This window comes from Channa argus, chromosome 15 (genome assembly GCF_033026475.1).
Source record: "Channa argus isolate prfri chromosome 15, Channa argus male v1.0, whole genome shotgun sequence".
Classification (NCBI taxonomy): domain Eukaryota; kingdom Metazoa; phylum Chordata; class Actinopteri; order Anabantiformes; family Channidae; genus Channa; species Channa argus.
Window position 1 is genome coordinate 9,573,555 of NC_090211.1, and position 23,674 is coordinate 9,597,228.

The 23,674-nt window shown below is 39.6% G+C and overlaps 2 protein-coding genes across 3 annotated transcripts; one reads left to right on the forward strand and one right to left on the reverse strand.

Annotated features, from left to right (window-relative positions):
- Nucleotides 1-2,449: 2,449 nt before the first annotated feature.
- On the reverse strand, nt 2,450-9,266 carry arf2a (ADP-ribosylation factor 2a). 2 transcript variants are annotated; one of them, XM_067477037.1, is made up of 6 exons: nt 9,133-9,239; nt 8,443-8,536; nt 5,875-6,027; nt 5,671-5,781; nt 5,417-5,541; nt 2,450-4,457 (listed from the first exon to the last, which is right to left on the reverse strand). In XM_067477037.1, the coding sequence occupies exons 3-6, from the start codon at nt 6,017-6,019 to the stop codon at nt 4,296-4,298; spliced, it is 543 nt and encodes a 180-aa protein (XP_067333138.1). In that variant the 5' UTR covers nt 6,020-6,027; nt 8,443-8,536; nt 9,133-9,239; the 3' UTR covers nt 2,450-4,295. The 2 variants fall into 2 exon arrangements, with proteins under 2 accessions (XP_067333138.1, XP_067333137.1); XM_067477036.1 differs by lacking the exon at nt 8,443-8,536 and having other exon boundaries at nt 9,133-9,266.
- Nucleotides 9,267-10,340: 1,074 nt separating this feature from the next.
- Nucleotides 10,341-16,491, forward strand: wnt9b (wingless-type MMTV integration site family, member 9B). The gene is made up of 4 exons (XM_067477035.1): nt 10,341-10,791; nt 11,302-11,555; nt 12,918-13,183; nt 14,535-16,491. The coding sequence occupies exons 1-4, from the start codon at nt 10,706-10,708 to the stop codon at nt 14,994-14,996; spliced, it is 1,068 nt and encodes a 355-aa protein (XP_067333136.1). The 5' UTR covers nt 10,341-10,705; the 3' UTR covers nt 14,997-16,491.
- Nucleotides 16,492-23,674: the final 7,183 nt, after the last annotated feature.

The following is a 23,674-nucleotide window of genomic DNA, read 5'->3' on the forward strand; positions in this document are numbered from 1 at the left end:
AAAATACAAAGGTGTGACACAGAAATATGAAGTATGCACTCGAAGATAAAATAAAATACAATACAAATAAAATAAGAAGTTATGTAGAGAAAAGTGAGGGTGCAGTGAGAGGTAGTACAACCTGCAGAGTGAGAGTTACTGTCTGTGAGTTGGGGGGGGGGCAGGAAAAACTGTTCTTGTGGCATGAGGTCCTGGTCTTGATGGACTGGAGACTCTTGAGGGGCTGAAAGAGTTTGTGTCCGGAATGAGAGGGGTCGGCTGCAATCCTAGCTGCTTGTCTCTGTGTCCTGGAGACGTACAGTTCCTGAAGAGATGGGAGGCTGCAGCCAACACCTTCTCAGCAGAGTGGATGATGCCAGACTGTGACAGATGATGTGAGAATGGATTCGATGATGGCAGTGTAGAAGTTAACCAACATCTTCACAGGGAGGGGAAATCTCTTCAGCTGCCTCCAAAGTTAAAGCCTCTGCTGAGACGTCTTGGTGAGGGAGCTGTTGTTCTGCTCCCACTGGAGCTCTTGGGTGAAGATCGATTCGTCTCCATCAGAGATGAGGCCAATGAGGGTGGTGTCATCTGCAGTTACTGCACATGGAGTCAGGCACGTTCCCCTGGGAGAGCTTGTCTCAGAGCGGAGTTTGAACAATTGTATTGAAGGCAGAGCTGAAGTCCACAAACAGTAACCTGGCATAGCATGCTGTGGTCTCCAGATGCTGGAGGATGAAGTAGAGGGCCATGTTTACAGCGTTGTCTACAAATCTGTTGGCTCTGTAGGCGAACTGCAAGGGGTCCAGAAGGGGGTCTGTAATCTTGTTCATCTTGAACAAGATTACAGACTTGTCCCGTCTTGTCTCATACAAGACGGTACAAGATGGGACAAGACTTCATGATCACAGAAGTCAGGGCAATGTGCATTCAGCAGATGCTCTTGATTTGGGGCTGCAGAATCCATCACTGTAAAGATAAAGGTGCATTTGAGAGTTCAGTGGTGCAACAACCATAGGCAGTGGTCTACACAGGTATGGGGGCATGTTGGGTCACGCTGCTTGCATGGTTTGCATCCACTTAGGTAAGGTTCACTGCAAATCGATACAAAGTTGTTGAGTGAAGGCTTTTATTCTATGATGAAACATTTCTATCCTGCTGGGAGTGGTCTCTTCCAGAAAGACAATGCCTCCCCAAAAAGCGGGTCCCTAAAAATTATAGTACAGTAAAACAACAATATGATAACGGTGAATATTTTTGCTTGAATGTTTACTTTTATTTAAATTGTGGTATTGCTTTTAAAAACCTTTTTCAGGTATGTTCAGATTTAGGGTACATTAACAAATCTGCTGAATGCTCTTGATTGCTTTATTCTGAGGGTTTTACTTGAATTTTGAATATTGTGAGTCAATGTGGTGTAGGTATGAAGTCCTTTGCAGTATATTTAGTAATAATGGGTGTTCAGTGCCCTCTAGTGTTCCCAGTGAGCAACTGCAAAACTGAGCCAATTCTAATTTAACGAACCCCTTTTAGTATTTAGTATGATTTTAAATACAAACAGTCCTTTAGTAGTATTACCTACAATTAGTAGCAGTAACATTAGTACCGCGTTTCAAATAGCAGTTTTCTTATGTGAAGAGCAATTTAAAGCTGTGACAGTAAAAGAAGAATCAACGGGGTGTCAAAATATTCACAGCCTGATTTTATTCATCAGACTCTTAAAATCCTATGCTCACACCTATAGTCAGGTGTGTTGGCAGTGTCACATCTTTGTGTCATTAACAAAAAGCTGGTTGGAACCAAAACATCCTTTTTTCTCTTTTTCAAGCCACACTTTATATTCAGTGTAAAAGCAATTGCTTTGGAGCTTTAATACTGTCACTAAAATCTAAATTTCTCTCAGGCTCTCAAGTTTTTATTACTGGTACACTATCAAGAAACTAGAGGAGGATAATTGCCATAAGAACTAGATTCTGCTAGATTTGTTTTATGCTGTCAATGATAAAAACCTTTGCACATTAACTGCAAAGATCTAACGGGATGTACAAAATTAGAAACTGTACTTAACAAAATTTGGAAATTTGTTTTTGATCAACAAAAGCCACATGGTCTATAAAACAAAAAGTCTAAGAGGGATGATCTGTTGACTGCTAACACAAAGGAAGGTGAGAAAGGCCTGATTCTGTACATTTTACTGCTCAGGAAAATCTGAACAGTGTCTCACGTTCCTGCCACATCTTTTTATAATAATGAAAACATTCAACAATATAAGTTTCTATCAGGAAAAAAACTGATCCACACTTGGTAATTAACAAGTTTCAATTTTATTAATTTATTTATTCAATTAAAAATGTTCATTTTAATGAGATTTTAAGATTTTAATGTTACTTTTTCTGGAATTATTTGATTATATACACAACACCTTGAAATGTATTTTAAAAGATGTTCTAATGAAGAGGCCAGTAAATCGGATGTAGAATAGATTTCTTTATTACAGTGTATTTTTCAGATGTTACAAGATGAGTTTTAAAAAAGTAGAAGAAATACATATGCACAAACCTTTGTACAGAAACAATCTTGAAAATTAAAGCTTCACATCTGAACAAGAGTAAGTGGATGATGTCAAGTTGAAATACATTTTCTTACATAACATTATATACATTTGTATTTCTTGTTGTATACCAAATTGTGAAACGTATTCTATGAACTTAACGGATGTTTAGGAGGGACAATAAAATAAGGACAAGGAAAGCCCAAAGATTAGTCATTCGGTTACTCAAACTTTCTAAGAAAATATCTAAATATCCAGTTATTAAAAAACAAAAAAGGGAAAATTAATTTCCCTTTAGAGGTCTGTGTGATATGATGACCTTAAAAGTCGCCCTCACTTCAGGGGTGTTTTCTTATCAATCAGAGGGATATTTGGGATCAGTGGATGTGTGCGGAACTGGTGTGACATTCTTATTTGCACAGTTTAACTATCTGCTGGTGTGGAGAAATGGGGTGACTTATTGTCTATGGGTCATTGCAAAATCTGATAAACTGGTGTTTTCATGTAGGCCAGCGTTGTGCAAGCTGATGAGGCTGTGAGGGGCATGATGTAAATAACAGCAGGGGAAGCCCCCTGGGTTCACACAGGGAAAACAGCATAAAGCCTGAAGCATGGAGGAGTCATTTACAGTGCTGATTCATGCAGCAGGCTGGAGCAAACAGAATCCAACAGTACTGTTTATGACAAATTGATCAAAAGCATGTGTGTCCTCAGAGGAGGAGGAGATATCATGTTCTGCAGGCGAATCCAAAACTCAACCAAACACAAGCCCTTCTGAATCCAACCAATTGGTCCCGAAAGCTTTTTATTCAAAAGGCTGCACACCTGGCACTAAAGCTCATGCTAAAGTAAACCGGGTCATGACTGCATCAATTGTAACATTAAAAAAATAATAATAATGATAACACACAAACTAAATAACATACAAAACAGACCTTAACCCCAAAAATTCAAACAAAAGAAAATAAGGCTACCAGGATATAAAAAGCCACAGTGGGAGCAACTCTAAAAAAGGCCTTGTTGTTCCAGTCAACTGATGTAGCTGGCACTCACATAGCACTCTCCCAGTCACACAACCATATGCATATAAAATGCATCCAAAGCATGTACTGACCTGTCCACAGTGCATCTTGTAATTGTCAGTGTATAAAGGTTCATAAGCCTTAGAGCTATAACTTTGAGAAAAGGGTTGAAATTGGATTTAAAGACTGAAAACAAATTATCCCACAAATGTGGAAACATCTGGAGGATGCAACATTCAGACCATTAACATGACATGGAAGAGCCAAACAAAAATTGTCAAAAAATATGCTTAACAGATGCAAGCATCCAGTGTTTGCTGCAACTGCTGAAAGTCAAATCCAGCAGACTTTTCACTGTAATCTTAACTGTGAGGTCAGGTATTGTATTTTATCAAACATTACACAGGTTACCATGCTGTGTCATTCTTTGCTTCATGGCCTTTCGATGTGCTCACACTCGAGGGAGGAGGTGTTTGAGAATTAACTGTATTGAGGCACAACAGGGATGCTCCCACTTGGCTCTCTCTCACACACACAAACACATACACATTCATTCAGCCATACATTTATTTGCAAGTACCCATGCAAACACACCCATACAGTACACTGATGCAGAGGAGGACTGGCCAAAGGAACAACTCTTCAGAGAAAAGACAGGAAAGGAGAGGACTTAGTGAGGACTAGTGCAGTGTTCCATCACACTGCCAACTAAGAGGACGGACAGAAGAGGAGGGGATGGATCATTTTGCATTTTTCAGCTGGCTTGAAAGCCAATCTAAACCCTCATAGAGACCATCTCCACTAGTGGCACATGTGGCCTGAATATACCAGTTACGGTGACGCAGGGAGTGCAGGGTCAGCTTGTCTGTGATCTCAGCTGCATTCATGGCGTTGGGCAGGTCCTGACAAGAACAAAAACGAACACAACAGTAAATAAACAGAGGAAAAAAGCAACTAACAATCAAAGTCAACAGACGAAGAGCTAGATAAATCAACTTCTAAATGCTATATAGACCTAATGATTAATCATAGGAAAAGAACTGCAGGTTAATTTCTAATTTTAATAATAATTGTAGCCCTAGTACTAGCCTGTTACCTTACACAGAAAAGAAAATCAAATTCATTTGCACACCGTGGGCTATGCAAAGTAGAAAAGAAGCTGAAACCAACCCGCATTACTATGACAGGCTGGGTGATGAATGTGTGAAATGCAGTTACATGAGATGATGTAGGAGTGATGGGAAGTCCCCAAGCATGCTCTGGGACAATAGAATTGTGGACATAAGTCTTATATGTCTCTGCCCGTTATTTTATTTTACACTGAGCTCTTATGTATGTCCATGTTCAAAACAACACTCATTCTTATACGATATATACCAGTAAAACGAAGATGGGCCAATCCCATGATTAATAAATTCCCTAGCATGCAGTATTTGGGCTCTTTTCTGTACTTTGACCTGGAGAGCAAGTGTTGCCATCTTCACCGCCCTGGGGAGCGTTTAAAAAAACAAACAAAAAAAAAAAAAACAGATATTTTTTTCTGCACTGGGGCGGAACTCCACTGTGTCCAATACAGAAAGCAGAGAATTGTAAATGTGCAATCATGTAGAGAAAGAAATGACACACCATTGTGTAATTAACATAATGCTAGTTAGTTTGTTTAACAAAAGAACACGGTACAGACCTGTTCTGTAGGAAAGGTAACCTTAAATGAATTCTGTCCCGATGCTATATAGAAAATGAAATTAAATAAAACTAACTTGACCTTCAAGGGGGGGCAGGGCACCCCCCTTAAAAAAATGGTAGGGTGAAAGGCGGTGATGGGTTCTCCAGCTAATAATGGACAGTTACAGAAACTCACTTGTTTGTTGGCAAACACAAGCAGTACAGCGTCCCTTAGCTCATCCTCAGCCAGCATTCTCATCAACTCCTCCTTTGCCTCACCGATTCGCTCCCTGTCGTTACTGTCCACTACAAATATGAGGCCTGTGAATGGAAAAGACATGAGGTTTGAAGGAAGCAGACAATAGTCTTTACATGTAATGGAAGATTCAACCAACACTGGAGTTGTACAACAGACTTTGTGATAGGTGGAAACATATGGAAGCCTCTTACCTTGTGTGTTTTGGAAGTAATGCCTCCACAGTGGCCGGATCTTGTCCTGACCACCAACATCCCACACTGTAAAACTGATGTTCTTGAATTCTACAGTTTCAACATTAAAACCTGGGGATGAAGAAAAACAGATACAAGAAATAAAAACAGTGCGAGACATCAGCCACTGTTGTTTAGCTTGTGAGGGTCCAGGTAGGGACTCACCGATAGTAGGGATTGTGGTAACAATTTCTCCCAGCTTGAGCTTGTACAGTATGGTGGTCTTTCCAGCAGCATCCAGCCCTACCATCAAGATCCTCATTTCTTTTTTGCCAAACAATCCTTTAAATAGGCTAGCAAAATTCCCCATCTTGGCACCTGCAGGAGGACAAAGAGTATAGTTGTCAGGTCCAAAAAAGTAGAACCAAACTGCAAGAAATCAGACATTAGAAGTTAACTCATTATTGGTAGACTTGTGACCCAATGTCTGTTAAGAGACTCCTTGGTATGAAACGTAAACCATGAAATGTCTGCCCTTTTTGCACACAGCTGTTGTCAATGCTCCTCCCAAGGAAAACAATGTTGAAACACCACAGACACCCATTGCAAGCAGAACTGTTAATGCACTTGACAATCTTTTGTCACACAGATGACTCTTATGAAAATAGTGCACTGGGAATTAATTGAGCATCCATTTATTAAACTACTTAAACTTCCATCTTAGATGGCTCAGGGTATGAAGCACTACTGCGTACAACTTAAATTTGACTTAACTTGTGCAGCTCTGGGGTCACAAGCAATTACCACACCGGGCTGTCACATTTCAATTCAATTTCTCCAGAGCCTCTACCAACCAACAGCTGTAAATCATACTTCTGTGGTCTTTTCGTGCACCTGCCAAACTTCTGGTAGTCCAGATGTTTTAGTTTTTTTAAACAATCTCTGTTGACAATTAGCCTGGAAGGCATCATGCCTGAGTTTTTACTCACTCAGTTTTCACTCTCTTATATGATCAGGTAAAGACTGCAACAGAGATAAGCACTGGTAAATAAAAGAGAGCACATTTTTTTTCAGCTTAAAAACAGCAAGGAGGAGTGATAAAATAAACAGGTTCTCCAGCCAGTTTGAGTTTTTCAAACAAGTCAAAGGTTCAAACCACAAACATATTTAGACAATTATAGCTTAAAAAATGGATAAATAATCTATTAATATAGCATAGAGATGTACCTTTATTGAATAAAGCTCAGGAAAAAGGCTAAAGGAAGTCATACCTTTTTGTGGCGGAAACAGGTTTATTTTTTTTCTTTATTATCATGACAATTGTCTTGTAATCCCAAAGAAATGTTCTGCAATGACTTCAAGGATGACTTCCACGACCAGAATGTCATGGTCCACAAATTGCTCACCACTGACTTAAACAACTAGTAATGGTGGCAGATTAATTTCCCATCAAACCCCTACTCAACCAATCAGCCCTGTCCAACAGTAGCTGAGGGCAGCCATATTCTAATTTTTTGTAGGAAGTCAACTGCTTTAGGTCTGACTGTGTTTCTACCATCAGTGTGAACTTTATGATGCTGCATATCACAACATCATCACAGTTACAGTGTGTTCCTGTGGTAAAATAATGTAAACTAACCGGACATGAGTTAGCTGTCTTGACCAAAAACAGCAGCTGTAAACAGCTACAGCAACATCACACTTCAAATGTTCACCCACAGACAGTTTAACAGATAAATAGGTACAGCATGAACTAATCTTGTCTTGAGACTCACAAGAAATTTAATAATTTTAGAGATACAACAATTATTGCCATCAAACACAAAAGAAGGGTAACTCTTACTTATTGAACAGCCATTAGCATGTCTTACTTCTAACTAAGGATAGTTAGCCTCTTATTACTATACTATACTGAGTTAACATAACCAACCCTGTGCAATCACCTGTTGTAACTCCACCCAAAAAAAAATCAGGTTAGGCTGTGTACTAAGTCCATAAATAACTAGTCTTCCTGTTTTCCTGTTACGCTAATGTACTACATGCACTATGGGACAATACAAGGATTGTTTTAATAAGGAGGTTGGTGTATGTAGGGAGACACTTCCATGATCAACACAGTTCTGTGATTGTCTCAGCTTTAGTTCTACTTAAAACAGCTGTAGCAGAGAAAAAGACAATGGTAGATCATGATATTCAATTAAGTGTTTAAAAATAAGCAAATAAAATATTTTGAGGCTGCGCTAAAAGCAGTTTGGACACAATATATTTTTTTCAACAAATTTAGCTTTGAAACTAACAAAACACGAAATACCGAGGGTTGGCTTGGTTCCTTTTTTGAAAACACAAATTAATAAGGTCTGACGTATATAATACTTGGGGCCACAGAACAAAACATTCCACTATATCTCATTGTAATCTCTTTTCTTTAATGTACATTGCTGTACTGTTTTAGAGGTGCAATTATTGCATCCCAATCGTATGCCAACATCAACCACTGGTATTAGGAGTTGAAATACATGTCTGTCCAGACTCGTATTCTGATCAGTTTACCCCTCCATGATTTTTCAATGGCTCAAGGCTCAAATAAAAAACAATTTCTGGGGTGTTTAGTGTAGCATTTGCACTGATCAATATAAAAGCTGACAGATAATGAAATATTCTTTTCTTGAATCCCTAGAACCAAAATAATTTCTTTCATGTTTACCAAACTTTATTTTTAATCATTGTACAATTCTGTTACATTATAACCAACATGAATGTAAACTCATCTAGAATTAGCTTATCTTCAGGCACCTCAGACGGATAAGGAAGTGCAGTTAAGGATCCTTTGAGCGAACAGAAAGTCGATGCTCCTGTTTCCTTGAGGAGACATCGGAGAGTTGTTTAGCTGTAATAGATATACAGTATTATATTCTGTATTAATTTCTGAATAATAACCGTGGCTGAAACTTTGATTAGCTTATGTGCAAGTTATAACTGCTTAAAATGTATAGTTAGCCTGTAGTTGGAAAACTGTGTAGCATTAACTGACAGCTTTTCAAAGTTTGCGTATAAGATAGCCATTAAGAGGAAAATGACTTGCTAACGCTATCTGTTAGCTATGCACTGCTAAGTGACAGCTCATTAGTGTTAGCTTGCTAGCCTATGTTTTTATCATCGCCGACGGTAATTTTTCATTTGTTATACAAATCAGAGGTCATTTCGAATACACAAGTAAAACTGTAAGTATAAACGGTTTAAGAGGCGTTTGTATTTAGAGATTTATCGTCAATGTTACAAACTTCCTATGCCGTGCTAAAGTTAAACTGCTAAGGAAACACTTAACGAACTTCTGATTATCCGGCTTTAACCTCCCACTACTTAGCGTTACAGGAAACTGTAACACTAAAGCGATCAATATGTTCTTCATCTACACCTTGGTTTAAATCTAAAAAAATATATAACTAACACACGTATATATATTTTTAAAAACACAATTTGTACCTTTGCAAATGCTTCTCGAGCCTTCCTCACTGCTCCTTTCCAACAACAAAATGGCGATTTCCGGCGTCGCCGTCGTCTTCTTCGTCGTCTTCTTCGTCATCCTTTTCCTTCCTCTTCTTCTTCTCGTTCGTTTGTGGCGGTCTTCGAGATGCCATTAGCGCCTGCAAAAGAAATGGAGTGTGTGTGACTTTTAAATTGAGATGATTTGGGGTCCAAACCACCTCTTTGTAAAAAAGAAAAAGAAAAAGAAAACATACCCCCAACAGCACATATACCTGACATTACTTCAGCTTATTTAACTTAATACCCACATTTGCATATTATTCAATATTATTTTGCATATTGACACCAGTTCCACAGAATGAAATATATATGCTTTAATTTATTTATGTATTAACAAGAAACAAATGGCCTTGGCACTGACATTACTGAGCACAACAGAAAAATCTCAAAAAGTTATTGGTCAAAAAGTCCTATGTCATATGCCATAAAATATAAAACAATAATGCTTGCCTGATTCTTTATCAAGGCTAAAAACAAATGCCCAGTTAATTGTCAGATCAGTGTAGTGTAGTGTAGGAGGAATGTAGAAATTGAGGGACAAATATATGTATCAATAAAATAAAAATAAAAAGTTTGACCTGAGCAAAACAGCTGCTTTTCTGCTTTATTTGACTCATATGTTCTATTCTTCATTTTCATCTCCTCAGATTTGATCCGAGCTTTGTGCAAAGTTAACCAAATGATATCTTACTCCCGGATTGAATTTATGTAGTTAATCCACTAGATGGGGCTCCTTCTTTGTTTTTTCCTGAAAGCCATACACATTTGAAATAACAATGAGTGTATGGTTAACGTTAATAATGTTATTAAGTTTTATTGTGTATTTATTATGAACCATGTTTGTTTCACCCTTTTGAACTCCTTTACCTCTCTTAATCTCTAGCTGTTGTGCTTCAATTTCTTTGCAGAAAAAAATGGATTTATGCTGTCTAGGGGCAGTAATCATAAAACAATGAGGTTCATGTCCAAACTATAGAGTATATCCTATTGGACACTAAGTAGTGTTTAAAGACCAACGGAACAGCAATTTATGCGAAGAGCAGATCTATGTGAAACAATGAATGAAAACTTGTGTTTTCTGTTGAGATCACAATAAGACATCTTGGCATCATTTACGCGCAGTGTGTTTAAATGCCTCGGCCAATAAAAAAAAGTCGATTAGAGAATTTGATTCATGTAGATGACTATCGCAAAGATGAGCAAGCAGGTGCACTGGAGAGTTGTATCACTGCAGCTTCATCTAGTCATTTTGCAGCTCTATCCACCTGGGTGGTGTTAACAGTGGGAGGGAACATACAGTGACAATACATCGAGAATCCAATAAGGGTACAGCAAGATGATGCATCCCCCAATGGGCACTGCCTCCCAGCGGACTACTGGGCCAAGCCAACGGATTGAAAGTCTTTGTGCAGTGGCATGTAGGGGACCTTAAAGATGTGCGCCGACCAGACGGCACAGACTTTCTCTGTTACAGAATCAGCGAGATGAAGAGCAGCGCCAACCCGGCACCATGCGCTCCAGGCTCCCACGGACCGCCTGCCTATTGCGACTTATTGCACTCTGCATCCTCCTCTCGCATGCTGCAGCTTATTTTGGGTCAGATAATTTCCCTTTTAGTTGTGCCCCTAATATTTGTTGGTTACCTTTGCTGTTTTAATCTTTTTAAAGAGGTCATGTAAATGGCATTTCTATTTTTTATCCAAACTACCTACGCGTAATAAGTTGAACTGAACTAACAGTCTTGTAACAGTGTAGTTCCAGAACAAGTTTTCTAAGTTTTTTTTTTTAAATTTATGGTCTACTATTTAAATTCCTGCTGTTTCCAATATGGACATAAATCATTAAAAAGAACGTAATAGACTTCCCCAAGTAAATATGTTACATTTTTATTGAATTTACAATTAGAGAAATTAACATTTTACGGGACAAGACTGTAGACGGAAGAGTGCAAAGACCCCACACATTTGTCACAGTGTCTCCGTCCCTTTACCAAATAACGACAGTAATATTTATGTCCAGTGTCACTGTTGTTGTATGGCTTTATTTCAAATGGAGGAAAATACATTTATTGGCTTACAACTGTTTTTTGTTTTTTCAATCTACAAGACTGGCAGGTCGGGAACCTTTGGTTTTTTTGCCAGGTCCGTTTTCCAGTGAACCTCCCAATGGAAAGGCCCACTTGAAGCAGTGCGAGCAAATGACTCTGACCAGGCGGCAGAAGAGGCTGTGTCGCAGGGAGCCTGGTTTGGCCGAGACGTTGCGGGAGTCGGTGCGCCTCAGCCTCCTGGAGTGTCGGTATCAGTTTAGGAATGAGCGCTGGAACTGCAGTCTGGATGGAAGGGGAAGCCTCCTAAAGAGAGGTAAGTCAGTCATTTAGTCAGTGATTTATAGCAATTAAATTCAATGATGTAAAATCTTTTCTGGATTTTACTTACCAAAAATGGAGGCCGGTGAGAAAACTGCTGTTTTTTTCCCAACTCACTTGGTTTACATGTTTGTAATAAAAGAAAAAGGAATTCAAAGTGTCTCTGAAATCCACACCACAATTTTCCGAAGTGTCACATCTGCCTGTTTGTGGCCCTGAAGCTGATGGCAACAAGAATTTATCTTCAAACCAAGTGACCATCTGCAGCGAGAGAGAAGAAATAATAAATAGGATAAGCATATTTTTTTATAGTTGAGCTTAATGAAAGGTTTCGAGCTAAGAATGGAGACTGTACTAATCAAATGTGATTCTTGTCTAGCTTTATCAAACTTTATATTGAACATTTTTTCTTAATATTTCAGATTAATTTGATCATTACAAAAAAATATTAAATGCATATTAATAATAGATTGTCAACTGACAAAAAAATATAGAAACAAAATGTTCAGTTCTTGTTTTCATGGCTGTTGCTTCTTTATACACTATAAAGTTAGACCCAAAAATATGTGAACTATATCTATTTATATTACTAATTTTACAGCATAGAAATTAGCTTCAAGCATAAAATTAATTTGCTCTGTATCTGAACACAAGTTTGAGTATAAGTTTTTTAAGTGAAGAGTTGCTTACTTGATAGTTTTGCATAGCCTGATACAAGCATTGATTAGCTACACTTGGAAAAATTGATATGCCCATACTAAATCACCCGATTGCATATCTTACAAGACCCTGCGGGTCTGCTTTACCCAGAAAATGCATTAGGAGCTTCCATACTTTACGCATATGGATATCAGTGTGTGGGAGAACATGAACAGGTCAGCATAGAGCTAATGAGGGAGTAGAAAGCCAAGAAATTTGGTGTGGCGAAGAGTGCTCAAGCCCTGTGGTTATTTTTGTCTCGGGAAAGCGCCCATTCCCAGAGGAAAAGGGTGGCGTGATTACCCACTTTCATCTAGGAAAATCCTTCCTAGTCAAAATAATAATTAATTGGATCAAAATATACCCTGCTGATGGCTCTTGGTGAAGCAAATAACAGACAGAAACTATGAGGAAAGGACAGGACAAAATTTATGATACAAGCAAACGTACATGGCAACGCTGAAGCTATTTTAACCAGAACAACAAAGTGAGCACTCTGTAAACATTTTGGATAAAAAGATTAAAATAAAAATCTCAAAATTTAGGCCATTGTAAACTATAAATTAGTCTCTTAAAACTGTGCCATTTGCTAAGTGAATTGTGTATTTTCTGTACAAAGTTCTTCCACCTCTTCTGATGTCTTTTGTATTTACCGCAGCATTCAAGGAGACCGCCTTCCTACTGGCAGTGTCCTCCGCAGCACTGACCCATGCACTCGCCAAAGCGTGCAGCTCAGGCCGAATGGAGAGGTGCACGTGTGACGACTCCCCCGGCATCCAACATCGGGAAGCGTGGCAGTGGGGGGTATGCGGTGACAACTTGAAATATAGCACCAAGTTTCTCAAGAAGTTCCTCGGCCAAAAGAGGGTCAGCAAGGACCTGAGGGCTCAGGTCGACAGCCACAACATCAATGTTGGCATTAAGGTGAGCGTGAACAAACAAACACAAAGAAACAGAGGCAACTGTTCCTTAGTCAATGGTCTTCTAGTCTCTTCGTGATGAAGTTGCCTCCCAAGCCCAAGGCGTAAAAAACATCACCCATGTCTGAGCCACACGCTCAATTAGTGGGGCTGAAATTGTACATGACAGTTATACCTCTGACACACTCCTGCACTATCAGAGCGTGCAGAATTGTAATCCTTACCTGCATATTTTTCTCAGTGCCAGCCAGACAAACGCCCCCTTATTTGCTGCAGTTGTTGGCCTTGGTGGATAAAACAGTGGCAGAGGGTGAGGCAGTGTACCAAGGAGACGAGATGGCTGTGGGATTGTTGGAGCCAGGTGTTCTCAGGCATGATAAAGCTTGCTGTGCGGGCCTACAGCAAATTAAAGGTCTCATGTCAGAGAGAACGATTATAATCGTGGCCTCTTTTTAATATACGAGCAAGCATTTTTTTCCCCTTACTGAATCAAGCTGCTCTTCATAAATCCAGCTAATGTTCATAACAATGTCGGTGGAGCTCCGGAATAGCAGGCCTCAGGCTCCTGCTCCTGTACAGTAGTTTACACTTAGAACTAGAAAAACTCAACAGGAAGCAACTATCTTATCTCATCCTTAGTGATTTAAATGTTTTTGTCATCAATGAGGCCTGAGAAGGAACCAGCACCCACATTAACAAAAACATGACATTTTCTCACTAATGGTGCTCTGAACCCCCTGAGGTGTTCATTCCAGTACTTTTTAACCAAAGGCATCCTCTGGCTCCCTCTGAATGACCTATCTCTGGCCCCTACCAAGACAGCAGGGCTGAGTGATCACACTCTCATCACTGACCATCAAGCTCACTGAACTATTAACCTGCATCTGCACCATCGCTAACTTCTGCCACAGCTTTTGGCGCTTCTTGTACAGAAATTCTTATCACTGCTTTCCATGAGCAGGCATGTACTAAAAACAGGGTGGAGAGATTCCACCGTCTGTGTTGTTTGTCACCTCTGCCTGAGGCTTTAAAAAGAAAGACAGGAGAGAAGCAGACAGAGCCAGTTTCAACACATTGAAGCTAAAAAATTGCAAGAGCTGTCCATGTGAGAAATGTGAGGTAAATGAAATATGGTATGCTGAACAACCCCCCTCAATCAATTATGTCAAAATTTCTGACTGAAGGTATACTAGGTGCAGACCACCATCCCTATACCTTTACTCACCCTGCAGGAAACTGTCTCGCTCTGTCCAGATAGACCCCCTAGATAAGGGCCAGGTAATGGATCATACTGAAGGAACTGACCCCCCCCCCCCCGTTTTTCCCTCCCATGTTTTTTTCTCTTCCAATCTCAGGCAGTGAAGAGCGGCCTGAAAACAACCTGCAAGTGTCATGGTGTCTCCGGCTCTTGTGCCGTCCGGACTTGCTGGAAGCAGTTGTCGCCTTTCCACGACACTGGGCGGCTGCTGAAGTATCGATACGACACTGCAGTGCGAGTATTGAGTGTCACCAACGCGGCCACTGGGGAGACAGAGCTTGCAGGGCCCCGTCGTCAAAGCCAGAGCCTCCGAACTACTGATCTGGTCTACCTGGAAGAATCTCCTAGCTTCTGCAGGCCCTCACGCTACTCGCCGGGTACAGGAGGCCGGTCCTGCGCCAAAGACACCAGCTGTCAGAGTCTGTGCTGTGGGAGAGGTTACAACACAGCCATGCGTCTCACCAGCCTGTCCTGCCACTGCCAGGTACGCTGGTGCTGCCACGTGGAGTGTCAGACATGTGTGAGAGAGGAGGAGGTGTATACCTGCAAAAACGCATAAACTTATTATGAGACAGAAGATGTCTAGAGAATGTGTGAAGGCCGGCAAAAGAGAAAAGAGTCAATGAAAAAATGTGAGAGACTTTAATCTCCTAATGGCTGAAGGACCTCGCATCAGAGCCTGTCCTTGCAGATCTGAGTTACATATTGTTTAAGAGGAACATAAACGTGCAACATGAAAGAGCTTGTTATTGGCTATTCATCATTGATTTGATATGCAGCAGGTAACAGTAGGTGCAGACATTTTAAAATTTCTCTGTGTTCCTCTCATTGGATGCTCTGAAATCCCAGTCTTTTGGGACAGAGGGGAACAATATCTTAGGACCAGCTCTGGACAGAATGCCAACAGCAATACAATGTCAAACCCCTTCTGCAGAGGAGCAGTCATTGTCCATCTTCATTTGACTATTTATTGTATCAGTCATTGTGTCTGTTGTACTGCTGCTTTATTTTTCAAATGTCTTGTAATCGAGTGTTGCCACTAAGGAAAAGAGCCTGAAGAGGAATCTACCTGCCTGTCTTTCTGTCTGCTGTATTTTATTTTCTGCTGTGGAGAACTTCTAAGGGTTCGTTTCTCAGTAAAAAGCACTTACACTGCTCTTGTTGCATATCATACAATATATACAAGTAATTGTTAGAAATTGTTTAGTTCTAATATGTTTGAATAGAATCACTGGAAGCTTGATGGGTGGTCAGTGCCACTGATATACATTGTGACTCTTCATGTGCATTAACTGAGTTTCTTTTTGTTAAGAACAAAGCTGGGTTTCAGTTGCTCTTATGGAAATGTCTATGGAAATCACTACATGTAGCCTAATTGTGCACAGCAGATAAAAAGGAAATACTCGGGGTAAGGGCAAACAAAACCCCAGACAATGTCTTTGAAAACAATACAAGAGACTGAAAAATGCTTAATTTATTCATACCATTCCCCACCATTTTCTCTGTTTAACGGTACAGAGGTACACTTTTTGCTATACTTTCAAGTTTAAAATTGCCTGACTCAACCATTTGTTTTTCAAAGTCTCATTCAGCCACATCTTTGTTCTAGATGCCTTTGAAGTGAGCCAATCATGCTCTTTATTTTCCCAAATTGCTAATCAAAGAAAATCACCATGTTCACTCCCTAATAATTATGTCCAACTCTGTGTGTTCATGTGTGCAGGTCAAAAGTGCACATTAGCCCCAAAAGCTTTATTTGTTATTGGCCAGGTTGTATTATATGTTTATGTATACTGTATATGAGGTGTATGACAATGCGGAATCATAATTTTCTACCTCACATTTTTGGCAAAAAATAGTCAGATTTATGAGCTATGCAGAGTTATTCCCTTTGTGGATACACACTCTTTCCTTTGCATCAGTTTTTAGACTTTTGTACAGTTCTTTTAAATATATAAACATTTTAAAAGATAAACTTTTACTATCAACTTGTTGCATTACATTCTTATTTAAATCAAATAAGGTTAATAAATGGACATAAATTTGTAAAAGCCATGTGTTTGTTTGTTGCTTGTTCAGTTGCTGCAGGCGGTCACCTTCAACTGTGCTGTCATACACAAAAACACACACTCCACACTCAACAGAGAAGCAAATGCCGTACATCTGCCTGAAACTCTGCACCCTGCATCAAGCAAAACCACTTCCTGCTGGCTTTACCCTGCCCTCCTTTTCATCTGAAAGGTTTGTGGTCTCGCTGCATCACCCTCAACAGCCCAGTAAAAAGCAAGGAGGGGTGGATGAGTGGAGTGGGGGGATGGAGGGCTTGTTTACAGGTGTTGTGCCTCTGGCCAGCAACAATAACCATGATGACAATTATAATGATGACGATGACAAAGATGATGATTCGTAGGAATGCTGTGTTACAGAGCATTTGACCTTCGAAACACCATTAGAAAGTTACAATCAGCCACATCAGTATGATGATGAGAGCACTTTACGTCCTATTATCCATGAATCATAACTTTCCACTCAGTGAAGCTACAGTATACAGAGGGTTATTGTATGAGGTATTTATAGTGTGTACTCTAGCTTTTGATGTTGCTCTCTAATTACTATGATTAAACATTATTATTCCTTATTAGAACATCAACATGAGACTCTCAAGTATTGCAGACAATTATCAGACAATTTCAAAATTATTCAGTTTTTCTCACAAGTTTAATTAACTGAAAAATCTCTATTACAAACATACAATCTATTGTATTTCTGGAGTAAATTATCTGTCAGTGTAGTGGATATACTGCATGTCCTGGGGCAAGCTTTAGATATTTTTATATGTAACTTAAAGAGAGGCAAAAACTGTTTGGTGTTCCTGACAGCACAAAGAAGTGAGCCAAATATCACTAGGTAAATGTGCCAAGGGCTAAATAAGAAAATGTAAAATGTTTTCCTTATGTAAAACAGAGAATCATTGTTGCTTTTCTTCTTTCTTTCTTTGTTCCTCTAATTTAAAATCGAGAAAGTTTGTGTAAACAAAATACATTGAAAGCAACTTTTTGACATTCCTGCAACTCCATTTATGATACACTAGTGGATTGAAGACAAAATGTACAACCTTTAAGAGAAAAAATAGAAAGTTCGTTTTTAATAAATAAATAACTGATTTATTAAAAAAATAAAGTGCAAAGCTGTCAAATTCAACACATTCTGGGGTTTTTGCTGCTGCTGCATTACTTGCTCTGACATGATCACTAGCTTATATTTTCTAAATATTAGTTACTATTAGCAAACTATAGCTGGCAGCCGACAGGTAACATTATCTGACATTTGTTTTACAATCCCCAGGAACAGAGATGACGGGACTAAGTATTTATCACAAAGCTAAAAACCTGCCTCTTTTTCTTGGCTGATGAAAAGTTGACCTTTCATAGATACATGGTTTTCAATCAACAACACCTGTGTATGTATCCCTTGACTCAATATTATTTTCCCCTCTCAGACAATAAATTTAAAAAAAATCACAAATATGTTGGTCATTTCTCTGAGGTCTGAGGTCAACCAAGTTGATGCACTGACACAACGGGTTGAGACTGGGGTAGAGAAATTGAACGACAGAAGGCAAAAGATGAGGATGGAGGGATGAAAAGGGATAGTTTGTGGCACCAGGAGGCCTATCCCCTGCTGCTGTTGCTGTTGTTTTATAATGAACTCCTAAAGCCTTCATTTCCCTTGCTACCCAGAGTGGTAAAGGAGCGGCGATGGGGGGGTGCTGAGTCCACAGCCAGATTCGCACGCACAAGCCCTGAGGGTGGCTGCTTTGAGCAGGGTGGTGGGGGGGAGTTGGACAGAGCAGGGGTGCAATATGCAAGATCCTGTGTCTGTGTTTAAAAATGTGCTGAGAGGAGACAGGTGAGGGCAGAAAGGTTTTTGCATATGTGTGTGTGTGCATACTTGTCGTGTGCACACCTGTGGTCACTTCAGTGGGAGTGATATGTTAGTGTGTGTTTATGGTGAGGTATTTGTCTGCGGGTGCGAGCTACAGTCGGGCTGCTGTCATCCTGAGAAACTGAATGGCATAGATAATGTGGGGTGACGCTGGTGGTCTCTTAAGTCTGGACTGGTCTGGTTCAGGTAAAGGTTACTATGCTGCTGGGCTGTGGCAGAGCTCTGTGCTCTGATAGATGAAGATGAATTGGCACACTAGGGCTGGAGCTTTTTCTAAAAATATGTATTAGATTTGCGTTGCTTAGCAAAAAGATATTATCCATAGCAACTTACATAACTTTCAGGTTTATACATCACTCATTTGTGTATGCACAGTCGATGTTAACTGAAGCATAGAAGGCTTGGTAGATAGTTTGCTCAAGGACACAAAGCACAGCCCTGTCCTGTAATCGGAACCTTTGAGCCCCAGGTCAAACCTAGAAACTCTACGAGACTTCCGCCTCTGAAGAGAAGGTGCTTAGATAGCATCAGTGCTGGGCCTAATCCCCACACCCTGACTTGGCAGGAAGAAAATTAAATGATGAAGAGGATGGAGATGGATTTGGTGCAGAAAAAGATGGAAAAGAGAAAGAGACAGACTGAGTTGTGAATACAGCATGGGGTAAGAATTTGGAATGTGAAATGACTAATGCAATTGCTCAACCCACAACAAGAACATGCACTGCCTAGAGCTATGACAAGGCTGAGTGCATACCTTTATGGGGGGGCCTAACCTAGAGGCTTTGGTGGACTGGGATGGTGGCTGAGTTCTGCGCAGTGGGTGATGAGACACATGGGTGTAGAAGTGGTGTATGTGTGATGGTCGATTGAGCAGGTAGCACGATTAAAATGATGAATTTTCACCTGAGGGTGGAAAAAATGAGAGAGCATGACTTTATTTCAGGATCAAATTTATTTCGGTATTTTAGTGTTGGAAGAATCAACTGAGTAGTTCACAAAAAAAAAAGGAAAATCAAAAAAATTCAGCATAATTCAAGATTCATCCTTTATGCACTTGTTGTCCCATAACATAAAAAACTGTATTTACCAAACGTATACTGGTAAAGGTACGTGCTTTATTTGTCATTATACACAACAACATTGTGTCAGGTGGTAGGTTAGTCCTGAGCGGCTGCGACTGGGTGCACCACTACTATGGGCCAACAGGACCTGGTCCCTAACACATTTTTAGTGGTGGGGGAAACAAAAGCACTTGGGGAAAACCTACACAAACACCACACAGAAAGGCCCTGTCCAGTCTGGGGATTGAACCCAGGACCTTCTTGCTGTGAGGCAAACATGCTAACCAATCACCCACCAAGCTAACCAAATCTTTTAATATATATTTTTTAAAGTACGACTATTAGTTGTGCCGATGTACAGCCTACACGCACCAACAACACATTAACCAACAGTGAAACGGAGACCATTATATTGCTAAATATGTTATTTTAACATTATTACATACTGTTAGCATTTAACACAGAGCTATAGACTTAGTCTTGTTTGGTATTTTCTGATTGTTTTCTTAGTATTTGCATATAAAAAAGATTTATAAAATGATTGAAAAATTCAATGAAACTACCCATTACTGATTTATCAGTTGTATGTATTTTCTTATGCAGAAAACCCACCCTTAGATGTGAAGATAATATTTTAATTTATGTCTAATAATTAAATTATTTAAACTAGTAAAGCTTGACTGCAAGAATTTCCTACTATTTTCTGACATCATAATCAAAAAATAAAAAATATATAACACTGCACAAGACATTTTTTATTTTACTTTTAATATATTTTGCATTTTTAAGCATATTTGTTGTGTATGTTTATTAAACTTAGATTCCTTCAATTGGGTATATGCTCTCGTACAATTGGGCTTTATTTTTTGCCACTGTGATGTTACTGTGATGTGACATTAACCTAATACAGGAGAAAGGGCTGCATACTGCAGCAGTAGTCCTTGATTTCACACTGCGAAGATGCTAATGTTTACTGGGATACCTCCTTGACCAGTCCACTGCAAGTCCCACTGGGAAGCTCAGAGGGAGAGGCTGTTCCCATGCGGCTCCACAGAAACACCTGCAGTGTTAACAGCAGGGTTTACATTGCAAACGCTCTGATAGGATATGATAAGACCGTGTGCAACTTCATAACTGACCCTCCCTGCTCAATGTATGGTACTCCTCTGCTTTTGTCTCACAAAAAAAAGAAAACACACAACTACACACACTCTGACCTCCAATTGAGTTGAAACAAAACTTTCCCAGATCAACAATGTCCAAGAGGGAAAAACACAGATAAAGCACAGAGCTATGTGTTCTCTTAACTAGCAACAAATGTGAAAAATAAGTCTGGAATGTTGTGTGTGATTGTTTGTAACATCTACAGCATAATTATGCCATCTGTTGGCTTCGTTTCCAGGCATGCTCACACTTATTAAATCATCACTGTCATTGAGGAATTTAGATACACAATAATATTTCATCAAAATCCATCATCTTTTGAGCTCTGTGAACCACATACTCTGGCTAACTGACACATAGGACTTAATCATAAGAGTGTGGTTGAGAAAGGTACATGACTGTGGGTTTAAAGCTGTCAGACAGGGGAAGCCCGGTGTAGTCCTCCGTGCCATGTTGCTTTTTGTGTGGCTATCCTGTCTAAGACATCATCCAACCACAAGGGTGGACAGCATCTCTCATCCTGAGTTCTGGGTGTCATCGGTGTTATGGCCATAGGGCTGTGTGTCTGTGTGAGTGTCTGACAGCTCACTGAGGTCATAAGAAGTAAAGCTGTAAGGACGTGAGTTTAACAATGAGGTTAATCACCTACTCTGATTGGGGTACACACTTTCTCCACAGCAGAGAGAAGCAAGGAAAATCAAATGAACCTTTCAGGGCACAAAGTCAATGAAGGGCATTAAGCTGTGGCTTATATATATTATTATGATCTGTATATTATTAATAGTTACATAAATGGCAGTGCACATTTTTGAATGATCTAAAATCAAACTGTAGCACAGTCAACAGCCATGGACAGAAAATAAGCCTGTGGATATGTGAAGGCTCCCCACCACCCCAAACCCCCGCAAGCCCCCGTCCCCTTTTTAAAACAAAAGCGATAACAAATCCAAACTACTGGCACTGTCCCGCCTACAGCCATCCCCCAGTCCCACCGCTGGACCCCTTTCCCTCTAGAACCCAATGGGACACTGGGAGCTTATGAGTTTCTCCCATCATTTCTGACAGGCCCTCATTTGCTTTCATTCAGAATCTCATCACGGCTTCAAAGACGAGTGGATCATCTACCTTGAGGGGAGTGAAAAGATCAGTGTGCTTTCAAAAAAATTACGCGTATCCAAGAAATGTTGACCCAAGGCAAGTTTGCTCCTCGTAATTGGCTTCTTCACTCAGCCTGTCTTGGGCAATCACTGCAGGGTTATGAAGTTATATTGCCTGGAAAACATCATTAAGTATGTTGTGAAGAAGAGATTCAGTAACATATCATTTTCCCTTGATGAACAAAACACAGAGTACACCAAGTACTTTCTTCCTCTATTGAACAATAAGTCTGCTGCCATGTTGTCTAACAAGGACAAGGAGACTAATCTAACACTGAACTTTGTCTGGTTCCACTACAAACCATCAAATGAGCAAAGCCTGGCAATGTTGTGATGCATGTGGCACATACAGATTAAGAAACAATACATATATTGAAAGATTGGACACACCACATGTATTTATAAACAAAGCAAAATATGTGTCATATTTTATTAATTTTTCTTTTGCTTTGATAATATTGTAGCAGACTCTAGGCATTTATTTCAACCAGCTGCAGATGGTGATCGCCTGGAATCTTCTTCACACATATGCTGAGCATGTGTCGGATGATTTTTTTTTCATAACCCTCCATCTTGGAGGGCACGTCATCTGATTGCAGCACGTTTCACTAGGTCTCCTTTCTGGTGGATAATAGGTTTATAATTTATTTTAAACTGTTTTCATCCTAGCATGAGACTTGATATTAATCCATTCAGTTTCGCCCAGATTCTGCTCTGCCCAGTGCTTCAGGAAATTACCAGTATGAAATTGCAATAAAAAAAACTAACATTTTCCAAATTCCTAATCTCAAAAACTTGGATCTGCACAAAAAACGAATATCTGACTTCACAAAAGAGATTATATAATATGTATATATATATATATATATATATATATATATATATATATATATATATATATATATATATATATATATACACACACATACACACACATAAATACATATATATATACATACATATACATACATACATATATATATACATATACATATACACACACACACACACACACACACACACACACACACACATATATATATATATATATATATATATATATATATATATATATATATATATATATATATATATATATATATATATATATATATATATATATATATATATATATATATATATATATATGATCAGACGTAGCACCACTGCTGGAGGTGGAACCTAAACTACTCACTCTAAATGTTTATTAAAGTTCAACAGTGACATTTGTATATCAAACTAGGTTTAACCACCTGGAATCTCTCTTTCAGTTGGAGTGGCGTGATCATGTTCCACACCTGGAGTCTGGATTCCAGCTTGTATCCATGGTGCTCAGGTGTAGAGGAAAACCAGTAAGCTCATCTCATCCTTTCCTCAGGGCTGAAAGATAAAGGACAGACAGACAGAGAAAACCCCACGACCTTGAGAGAGAATGGGCCTCATGTACTGCTCAGAAGGCTTGAGTGGGGCCTTATTTCTGCCTTTCCCTACTTCTTCGCTGTTCTAAGCAACAGGCTACAACTGTGCACATCCACCCAGTAGCCTGGGGATGTGTTATGACAACCAAAAACGGTGAACAGAGAGAGCAAGAAGTGGCATGAACGGATCGCAAGGTTTTTGACATGTGGGGGTGGGTGAAAAGGACCTCTGTTGAGAAGTATCTAGCCTGAAGATACAACCATCAACTCAAGTACCATCAGGCAGCCACAAAAGACTGTCTGGGCTGACTTCTGAATGCTCTGCAGAATGAACTTATGCAGTTATCGCTGACGTATTGGTGCTTGTAACAGCTCACTGCCCTAATTAGGTTAAAGGATGTTAACTTTGCTTTGCTTGCTCACCGACCCATTGATTCTACCCTCCCAAATCTGTAGACAGCGCAGTGATGGAGGGTTGGTGCAACATGATTG

Excerpts from the sequence above, each read along its gene's own strand:
- arf2a (XM_067477036.1), bottom strand. The coding sequence starts at position 9,232 with ATGACGAAGAAGACGACGAAGAAGACGACGGCGACGCCGGAAATCGCC. Across the intron at positions 5,782-5,874 it reads TACCACAATCCCTACTATCG|GTTTTAATGTTGAAACTGTA; the intron begins GTGAGTCCCTAC and ends CTTCATCCCCAG. Across the intron at positions 5,542-5,670 it reads TTACTTCCAAAACACACAAG|GCCTCATATTTGTAGTGGAC; the intron begins GTAAGAGGCTTC and ends TTCCATTCACAG.
- wnt9b (XM_067477035.1), top strand. The coding sequence starts at position 10,706 with ATGCGCTCCAGGCTCCCACGGACCGCCTGCCTATTGCGACTTATTGCA. Across the intron at positions 10,792-11,301 it reads CATGCTGCAGCTTATTTTGG|ACTGGCAGGTCGGGAACCTT; the intron begins GTCAGATAATTT and ends TCAATCTACAAG. Across the intron at positions 11,556-12,917 it reads GGGAAGCCTCCTAAAGAGAG|CATTCAAGGAGACCGCCTTC; the intron begins GTAAGTCAGTCA and ends TATTTACCGCAG.